Source organism: Vanacampus margaritifer, chromosome 6 (assembly GCF_051991255.1).
Source record: "Vanacampus margaritifer isolate UIUO_Vmar chromosome 6, RoL_Vmar_1.0, whole genome shotgun sequence".
NCBI lineage: Eukaryota > Metazoa > Chordata > Actinopteri > Syngnathiformes > Syngnathidae > Vanacampus > Vanacampus margaritifer.
The window spans coordinates 19,624,142-19,633,628 of NC_135437.1; the positions used below are offsets into that span (position 1 = coordinate 19,624,142).

Sequence of the window (9,487 nt, forward strand, 5' to 3'; positions counted from 1 at the left end):
TTGTAACTAAGTTGAGTAGAGTAAACTCAGTAGTAAGGACGGTGAATTATAAGTGAAAAGCAATAATTGGGGATTGTCATATTTGTAATTGTCCAACCATTGCGTATGTTAGGAGTCTGAACAACAAATGTAACTCAACACAAATCCTAACTGTGTCAATAATCATGTCAAATAACATCTGACTTTGTTTCCAATTGCTGTGATACATCAGCCTTTTAAAAAGGACCGACATACTACGTATAAAAGACGGCATACAGAGAGATTGAGGGTACTTTGCAAATACTAATTGATAAGCAAGAAAGGTGCTCAGATATATAATACACAATATAACACACACACACAAAGCAAGGTAGCTCATTTAATTGCTGTAATTTGCGTCTGCTAAAAACAAAAGCCCTTGCTAAGTTTCGACATGACAAATACACATGAGCATGGCGGCTTCTGTAGTTGACGAACAGTTCTAGAAATGAGTTGAGATTTTCAGTAACATACCATCACTATTTAACACAGTGTGGCTCGCCGGGACTGCGCTGTTGGACTGCTAGTGTTTTCTTAACAGAATGATGGCACCGGTACAAACCCCAAAAATGTTGGTTGGCAACAGATGATGTGTCTCACTTGATTGTTATCAGATATGACGCAACTTGACAGCTCAAACTGACACAATGTTGGCACCTTTTACACTACACGGAAAAAAAAAATATATATACATATATATATATATATATCTATATATATATATATATATATGGACACACTTTCTTATTCAATGCATGTACTTTATTCTCATGACTGGTTACTTTGGAGATTCTCACTGAAGGCATCAAAACCATGTATGAACTGATGTCGAGTTATGTATTTAACAAAAAAAAAAAGGTGAAATAACTGAAAAAACGTTTTTTTTTTTTTAATTATAGATTCTTCAAAATAGCCATCGTTTGCTCTTGTTACTTTTTTGCATACTTTTGACATTCTTACTTCTGGCAACTCCTTAAAGACTGTTGGAAAAAGCCCTTTCAGGTAGACTACCTTATGTAGCTCGTCGAGAGAATGCCAAGAATGTGCGGAAAGTAATCAGAGAAAAGGGTGACTATTTATATATGTATTTATTTTATTATTTTCACCTTTTTTTGTGTAAAGTACATAACTCCAAATGGATTTGTTAGTTGTCACAGTTTTAATGCCTTCAGTGAGAATCTACAATATACATAGTCATGAAAATGAAGCATGTATTGAATGAGAAGGTGTGTCCAAACTATTGGCCTGTACTATAATGTACCAGAAAACAGGTAAGCCGTGATTTGTCGTTACTTATTTCCTCAGCACGGGCGACGTAATCGACAGACAGCAAATGGAAAAACATTTTGTTAACTATTTTTTTTTAAAAGGTATTACGTGAAAAATAACGAAGTTATCAAATTTATTATGGACAAAATATTAAAATGTTACTGCTAAAAATGGCTCAGTGAGTCAAGTATCCCTTTAACTGGGATTAGGGCTTTTCACATCAGATCTTATTTTCCTCAATCGTGACGTGCAGTTAGCTACCTCGCTATCAGAAGCTATGCATATTCAAAAATGCAAGTCACACGGAGAAAGGCCACAGGCACAGCCCAGTGAGCCCAAAGGGGTCCGACTTGACAGCTAGTGTGTGGACTGGTATCTATTTCAGCCACCAGAGCCTTAAAGAGGTGTGTGGGCATAAAAAATATGCCAGCTACTCCAAAATAGCATCCATTTTTTCCATGTCATAGAAGTGGTATTCGATTGGCAGTTGCGTAGACAGTTGGTTGTGCTGACATTATTCAAAATGTAATGATAAGAGGAGACAAATCATATAGTTTATGGGGTAACAATTTTGATTTTTCTACTTAAGCAATATACAAAACAAATACATTAATTTAAAAAATTGAGTGTCCTCTTAAGGTTTAAAATCTTCAAGATAAAAAGGTGAGAAATGCATCCAAGTTGCATTATGGGATAAATAAGCAGAAAACACGTTCTCCTAACGCTTTTATTTTGAAAAGTACACTAGCGGAAGTGACTGAGCGAGCCGTGTTGACACAGCAGAGGCACGTTGTCAGTCAAGCTCGTTACGACAAGTTATTATTGTTAATTGTTATCATTCGTCCTAATTGCTGTTTATTCGTAGTTATCCAAATTGGCTCGCTTTTTGGTTCGTCCGTCAGCGCGACTTGAACACGGAAATGCTCTGTTACTGACGTTGTTCACGTCATAAACCAACATAGCTGATCTAGCCGCAATTATTTCGCACCTAAATGTAATATTTAATTTTTGTTGGAAATGAGAGCGACGTTATTAGTGTTCGTTGTCGTGGTGTGTTACCGCTGCTGCTCTTTGGTCAGTGGCACACTTTCGAAAACGGACTTGAAGAGATCACAGAAAGATGAACGTGAAAATGAGGTGAGCAATATGCTTAGCTACTTTTATATAATCCTGCACATAGTAGTAGTAATAATAATGTAGTAATATCACAGGTTCTTCATTTACGAGTTAAGATCCTACGTCGCCGACGTAAACCGAATGTATACGAGCTAACTTTTCGCATAGTAAAGTCGCCGGACAATTGACGTAACCCAAAAGTGTCTTACATCGAGACCGTCGTAGTCTGAGGTTGGGTAATTTACAAATCACCTATTCGTATTGTATTTATTTATTTTTTATCTGAAAAAGTCATCTGTTTCCGTAAAAAAAAAAAAAAAAAATTCTATTAACTCTCAGTTTCCTCAAGATGGCGCCAATCAGTTTTAAAATTACATGAAACGGTTTTGGAATCCATTGTGGTATATTATTTTTGTAACTATTCATGTAGGCAATTTTTGGGAGCATGCCAATTAACTAGTCACGTTTGTTCACCATTTGCGGCAACACTCACTCCCTACATAGTATTATTATGAGTTAATATTTGTTGGTGTCTAGGTATCCCCAGCATCAGAGTCTGTATCGGAGAGAGGACTTGTGACGACAGCCGTTCACTGGAAGGACGTTGTGAAGGAGGAGAAGAGATATTGGGCTCACATCCAGAAGACTTTTAAAGGAGAAGTGCTTGGTTATGTTACACCTGTAAGTCTCAATTATATAATTATATCTAAACAAACACATTTGTGGCTGTAGTATGCAGCAGTGCAGCATACTGAGTGGTGTGATTTGCAAAGCATTTATTTTTAGATTTTTAGTAGCAAAGATGATAAAACCACAATTTATATATTATTTTAGACAATTTCCTATTACGTTACAAAACACAGTATGGCCACACAAGCATATACTTAGTTGTGTAAATATACAATTTAACTCATTCACTGTCATTGACGGCTATAGACGTCAAAAAGTCATTTTTACTATTTCTATTAGTTTAACATTTTTTTTCCACTTTTGCTAACAAGAGTATGAAAACCTATAATTTTTTTTAATTGTAACTTTAGAACAGATATAAAATGTTTGATTAATCGTTAGTTAACTAGTGAAGTCATGTGATTAATTACAATTAATAAAATGGTATCGCCTGACGCCCCTAATAAAAAATAAGGGGCGTCAGACGATTACAATTTTAATCATAATTAATCGCATGACTTCAATAGTTGACTCACGATTAATCACAAATTTTATGTTATAAATGTACAATAATTCTTTTCTTCAAGGTTTTCATAAAAATTTCAATGAAATAAAAAAAAATTAAACTAATAGAAATAGCTCACATGAATTTTTTACGTTTATAATCGTCAATGGCAGTGAATGAGTTAATAAAAATGTATACTGAAATTAAGGGAGAATGGTATAATGTGGGAGATTTGAACATGTCTCAAATTGGGTGGCACATTGGGCGAGTAGATTGTCTACGTCACAGTTCTGAGGTTCTTGGTTCGAATCTCAGCTCTAGCCTTCCTGTTTTAATTCCCATGGGGAAAAAAATCATTACAATACCGCAGCCTTTGTCACACCTAAAGTTTGTTCTACTCTGTTTATTTCCACTAGTGGAATTCCCATGGTTATGACATCGCCAAGCTGTTTGGCCCCAAACTGAGCACAGTGTCACCGGTGTGGCTTCAACTTCGCCGGCGAGGGCGTGAGCGCTTTGAGGTCACGGGGCTTCACGACCATGACACGGGTACATCGCTCACTCTTTTTTTTTTTTTCTTCTGCTTGAAAGTCATTCAGTCCATTAAGTGTTAACGTCTTTCCAGGCTGGGTCAAAGCGGTGCACAAGTCTAACAAAAAAGTCAAGATTGGTGAGTAGATGACGCCTCGTGTGTTTTTCCCAAATAGACTCAATGTCTATTTATAGTGTGGTGGGGAAGCTTACAGTAATTATTTGATCTAATGGTCAGTGCCTAGGTTGCTGTTTGACGGCTGGTCCTATCAAGACTACACGGACGTGCTGGCCAGTGAAGATGAGATTGAGGAGCTGGGAATTGAGCTGGTAAAGGTTGCCAAGGTAAACTCGTGCCGAGTCCGCTGCAGGGAGCCTCTTCGCAAATGACAGGCGATCCAATACTTTTGTCCATATTGCATATTTGGACATCTGTTTGTCTGTCTGGTGCCCAGTCAGAGGGATTTGATGGCTTCACTTTGGAGCTGTGGAGCCAACTGGCAGGCAACAAAAGAAAGTGAGTTCTGTTTTCTCAGCGGTCCATCATCCGCAAGGACTTTGGTACTTGGAATGGCACCAAACCTGCCCCCAACCTTCGTGAGGATGAAAACACACTGTGTGTCCAACAGGGAACTGGTGCACTTGGTGACACACATGTGCGAAGCGCTGAAGGCCAGCCAATTAGATTGCATCCTCGTCATTCCTCCTGCTGTGACCAGGTGAGCGAAGCCGGTAAAGACGAGTCGCAATGCCAGCGAGGACAATGTTGACCGCGTGTGGAATTTCTGGCCTGATCAGCACCGGGCAGCCCGGCATGTTTGGCAGGGAGGAGTTTGAGCAACTCGCCCCTATAGTGGACGGATTCAGCCTCATGACGTACGACTACTCCAATGGTGCCAAGTAAGGACAAATGGACAGTTTTTATTTATTTTTGTTTTTTTACCACTGCTTCAAAAATGGCCTTCTGATCTTGATACTTAACTCATTCACTGCTATTGACGGTTATAGACGTCAAAAATTCATTTGAACTATTTCTATTAGCGTTAGTACATTTTTTCCCCACACTTGTTAAGAGTATGAAAACCTAGATTTTTTTAATTGTACATTCAGAACAGATATCAAATTTGTGATTAATTTTGAGCTAACTAGTGTAGTCATGCGATTAATTACGATTAAAAAAAAATTAATCGCCTGACGCCCCAAATTTTTTATCTTTTTTTTTCACTGCCATTGACGGCTATAAACGTCAAAAAATTATTTGAACTATTTCTATTAGTTCAACATTTGTTTCCACTTTTGTCAACAACAGTATGAAAAACTTTTTTTTTTATTGTACATTTAGAACAGATATAAAATTTGTGATTACTCTTGAGCTAACTAGTGAAGTCATGTGATTAATTACGATTAAAAAAAAATTAATTGCCTGACGCCCCAAATTTTTATTTTTTATTTTTTTTTATTCACTGCCATTGACGACTATAAACGTCGAAAATTCATTTGAACTATATGAGTTCAACATTTGTTTCCACTTTTGTTAAGAACAGTATGAAAACCTAGAATTTTTTTTATTGTACATTTAGACCAGACATACAATTTTTGATTAATCGTGAGTTAATTAGTAAAGTCATGCGATTAAATTTTTAAATATTTTTAATCTTTTTCTTTTAATGAATTTATGGCAGTGAGTGAGTTAAAAGGAAGTCAAAAGTAAAGGCATAGCCTCTTTCAGACAGGACTTAGCATTCATTCATTTATTCATTGTGATAACTAGATGTCTAGCGAGAACAATAACGACAACGTGAGAAGTTTGTCAGGGAGATTTTTGCAAATTTATTCAACTAAAAACTATAATTGCACATACACAAGTTGTTTTTAAAGTTGTTAATAAGGGGTCACTTTGTGTAGTAATTTGAGTAGGGGGGAAATCCACTTTGGAATAAGGCTGCACTTAACAAAATGTGAGTATGTTGGCGTCAATGTTTAGCATTAGATGCCTCATAACACTAAATAAGTTTTGTGCTGCATTGTGGAAAGACTAGGGCCTGATCGATATGCATTTTCAGTCAGAGGCTGATTCCAGTATTTGCCGGAATAAAATTCTGATCACTGATTAACTGATTGATTTAAAAAAAACAAAAAAAAAAACATTGGGGGGTTTCAAAACCCTTACACAATAAAAAATATGAATTACAGACAAAACATTTGACTTTTTTTCCCCCAATCCTTTGTCTTTTAGTATTTGTTGAAAAATTGGCAAAAAAAAAAGGGTTGCTTTTGAATTTTTTTATGGTAGTTATGGGGGTTCAATGTCACCTTTAACCTATGTTGTAATGTACAATTTTTTTTGTGCTAAAAAAAAAAAAAAGCTAATGTAAACCAGTGGAGCCCAAGTAATGACAATACATAAAATGAGTCCAATTCTAGTCAAAGTGATGGTATCATATCTGACCAAATAAACAATGGCAGTACTGTATGATTACATTTGTGAAAATGAGACCAAGCTTATGCATGGGCGGGTGTTTGCTGTCAGACCGGGCCCGAGTTCCCCCGTGTTATGGGTGAAAGACTGTGTCCTCCAGCTGGACCCCAAGAAAGAGTGGAGATCCAAAATTCTGCTCGGACTCAATTTGTACGGCCTGGACTATTCAAACCAGCAAACGGAGCCCATCCTTGGTAGGAGGTGAGCGTCATACCGCTGCTCTACTTTTATGCATGACTGGTATTTTAGTCGTCGCGCTCAAGTGTGTGACCTCCGACAGGTACATCGAAATTTTGCGTGAATACAAGCCAAAAATCATCTGGGATGAATTTACTGCAGAGCATTTCTTCAACTACAAGAGGTAAAAATGTCATTCTTTGTTTACTCACGATTGAATTCCCCATCACGACAGCTGGAACTGACCCGCCCTCTTTTCATTTCAGAAGCAATGGAGTGAAACATGTGGTGTATTATCCATCACTGAAGGTACAACTATTTAAATGTCCATTCAAAATACTTTGTTTTTAATGGTTAAAAATGCCAAATTGCAAATCTGTGTTGATGGTTCTATGTTGAAATGAATTGTCTTTGACTTTTCTAGTCGGTGCAGATGAGGATCGCATTGGCTAGGCAACTAGGCACTGGCATCTCCTTATGGGAACTGGGACAGGGTCTGGACTACTTCTATGACCTCCTTTGAGTCATCAGCACGTGGATTTCTCATCTGATATTCTAATTTTCTTGCACAAAAAAGTCAAGTTGCTGTTTCGGTCCTTTTGGTTTGGAAGTGCAACCGACATGAACCTCTTCTATTGAGCCGATAAAGGGGATTTAATTTTTGAATGTAACAAAGAAATGCAACTTTGTTTTCTGCGTTATTACTGAAAATACATCTTTGTGAAGTTAAGCTGTTTGTTGTTTAGTGAGGAGAATTTGAGTTCATCACAGCAATCACAAGGTGAAAGTGACTGGCTCACTTGAAATCTGTTTATATAATTCTTAAATTATTATTATTATAGAGCCAGACCTTGAATTACACAATTGATTTGATATGCAAGTAAACGAAACAAACTAAACTCCAGGGTCTCAAAATATAACTGTACATTATTGTGAACGTTTTGAATGTGCCGCAGCTAATGTTACTTGGCACAAGAGAGCAGAATTAAATTGTTGACAGCAAGCCAGGTGGACTGCATGTTCTGTCCGGTTATCAGGTGTCTGTCGGCGACGACGTGCACAGCGTCTTCTTGGCTCGCTGCAAGACCAAATTGAATAGATAAAAGTTTTGAAAAATATCATCAAGACATTAGCTATAATGAATTTGCGCTCACCTGTGTATGAGCCGCCGCTGTCCTTCACAAAGTCTTCTACGATTAAAGGCAGGTTGGCAAAGTCCGGCCTTCGCACCAGTTCAAACACTGACGGCTTCAGCAACGACATACAAAGACTTAGAGCCAATATTAAAAATGGAATGATGTCTGAATGCAATTTTCAAATCGCAAAGGCTGCAATTTTTTTTTTTAACGTCATTCAGTTGCAATTAGATTATTTCTCGTAATAACTCCCTAGGTGGAACTTTCCAACGTTATGTGTATTAAACATACCCCAGTCAAACTATATCCATTGAAGATCCACCTGTTTCCCTCCGTGGCGCAACACAGGGCTGACACTCCCTGTCCGACTGCACACACGGGCTCTGCACACACATACGCTAACTAGCATGCACACAAATTAATCACAGGAGACTTTGACAAGAGGCCTCACTCACTCCGCTGAGAGATGAAGTGTGAGAGAATACGGTGCAGTGAGCCGCTGTGGGCCAGGTCGCTGGGCGCTCCCGGGCAGTCGGGAATGAGCAGAGACTGGTAGCGAGCACCTATTTAAAAAAAAAATAAGTAAAAGAAAAAGGTCATGGTGACATGACACAGCGGGCAAAACAAATAAATAACAGTGACTGTGAATGGTTCTCACCATCGATGGATTCGAGTTTGGCAGGAGTGGCGTAAGGTTTCATGTTGAAGTCCTGCACCCACCTAGACGTGCTGTCATCCACCCCAACAAAATCTATTGGCTTCCCCTTGAATAAAACAGACAGGCCAAGTTTTGCATACACTAGCAGAAATTGTGAAATGTGGGCAGTTTCAAGGAAAATATGACTGATGGCTGAACGGGGACTTGTCATTATTTTGTTTATTGCAATGTTTTGTTGAATGATAATGCAAATCCCTTAGTTTAATTTGAACTCAGTAAATATCAAATAAACCTACTTTAAATGACTAGAATTTATATTTATACATTTTAATTGTAGTTATTCAAGGAGAATGAGGAGAAGGCTCAAAACTACTTCTTTTTTTACATGTAATTATCGGTTAGAATGCTATTGTAGTTTAGCTGCATATTTGAGTCTAGTTTGAGCAGATTCCTTTCTCCAGTAAAAGGAGACTTACCGCCGGCGTGGCTGTCTGGAGGTTAAACGCAGAGGAGCAAAGATTGAAGCACTGCTGGAAAGACTTTGCTGACACTCCTAGCAGCAGTGAACAAAACACAAATTACAAAAAAAGATGAAATATCTAGTTAAACGACGAATAGCTTGCCAAACACACCTTGAGGAGAGGCGCTCAACACGATCAAACAAGTCGGCTTCGCAGACATTCTCTTGTCTTTCTTTTTTTTTTTGCTCACTTGACCTTAAATTAGTGACACAATATTGTAGCAATCAAATTTAGATTTTCCTATAACAAATAGGAAGCACCGCGAGGAGGAAGGAAGGTCAGGTGACCACAACATCCGCCTGTAGACCTTCACAAAAAAAGCACTTCGTCGTATTGTGAAAACTGCATTCTTTCGAACACTCAGCAGAGGGCACTAGCTAATGCAGTCTCACAGTAGTCAGTTGTAGA

At 38.0% G+C, this 9,487-nt stretch overlaps 2 protein-coding genes across 4 annotated transcripts; one reads left to right on the forward strand and one right to left on the reverse strand.

Annotated features, from left to right (window-relative positions):
* The first annotated feature begins 2,014 nt into the window (after window positions 1-2,014).
* On the forward strand, window positions 2,015-7,494 carry chid1 (chitinase domain containing 1). 2 transcript variants are annotated; one of them, XM_077567616.1, is made up of 12 exons: window positions 2,015-2,424; window positions 2,941-3,084; window positions 3,994-4,126; window positions 4,203-4,247; window positions 4,347-4,453; window positions 4,564-4,625; window positions 4,738-4,827; window positions 4,907-5,008; window positions 6,639-6,788; window positions 6,868-6,948; window positions 7,034-7,073; window positions 7,189-7,494. In XM_077567616.1, exons 1-12 carry the CDS (start codon window positions 2,305-2,307, stop codon window positions 7,285-7,287), a joined length of 1,173 nt encoding a protein of 390 aa, XP_077423742.1. In that variant the 5' UTR covers window positions 2,015-2,304; the 3' UTR covers window positions 7,288-7,494. The 2 variants fall into 2 exon arrangements, with proteins under 2 accessions (XP_077423742.1, XP_077423741.1); XM_077567615.1 differs by having other exon boundaries at window positions 2,017-2,424; window positions 7,031-7,073.
* Window positions 5,914-9,441, reverse strand: gatd1 (glutamine amidotransferase class 1 domain containing 1). 2 transcript variants are annotated; one of them, XM_077567621.1, is made up of 7 exons: window positions 9,191-9,418; window positions 9,035-9,111; window positions 8,559-8,664; window positions 8,356-8,463; window positions 8,192-8,283; window positions 7,919-8,012; window positions 5,914-7,842 (listed from the first exon to the last, which is right to left on the reverse strand). In XM_077567621.1, the coding sequence occupies exons 1-7, from the start codon at window positions 9,237-9,239 to the stop codon at window positions 7,727-7,729; spliced, it is 642 nt and encodes a 213-aa protein (XP_077423747.1). In that variant the 5' UTR covers window positions 9,240-9,418; the 3' UTR covers window positions 5,914-7,726. The 2 variants fall into 2 exon arrangements, with proteins under 2 accessions (XP_077423747.1, XP_077423746.1); XM_077567620.1 differs by having other exon boundaries at window positions 5,914-8,012; window positions 9,191-9,441.
* Between the last annotated feature and the right edge of the window lie 46 nt (window positions 9,442-9,487).

What these genes read in the sequence shown, in the direction of transcription:
- chid1 (XM_077567615.1), top strand. Translation starts at nt 2,305, where the DNA reads ATGAGAGCGACGTTATTAGTGTTCGTTGTCGTGGTGTGTTACCGCTGC. An exon ending in GCTTCACGACCATGACACGG is followed by an intron (nt 4,127 to 4,202) that starts GTACATCGCTCA and finishes ACGTCTTTCCAG; the next exon opens with GCTGGGTCAAAGCGGTGCAC. An exon ending in TAACAAAAAAGTCAAGATTG is followed by an intron (nt 4,248 to 4,346) that starts GTGAGTAGATGA and finishes TCTAATGGTCAG; the next exon opens with TGCCTAGGTTGCTGTTTGAC.
- gatd1 (XM_077567620.1), bottom strand. Translation starts at nt 9,239, where the DNA reads ATGTCTGCGAAGCCGACTTGTTTGATCGTGTTGAGCGCCTCTCCTCAA. An exon ending in TCCAGACAGCCACGCCGGCG is followed by an intron (nt 8,665 to 9,034) that starts GTAAGTCTCCTT and finishes GTTTTATTCAAG; the next exon opens with GGGAAGCCAATAGATTTTGT. An exon ending in ACACTTCATCTCTCAGCGGA is followed by an intron (nt 8,284 to 8,355) that starts GTGAGTGAGGCC and finishes ATGTGTGTGCAG; the next exon opens with AGCCCGTGTGTGCAGTCGGA.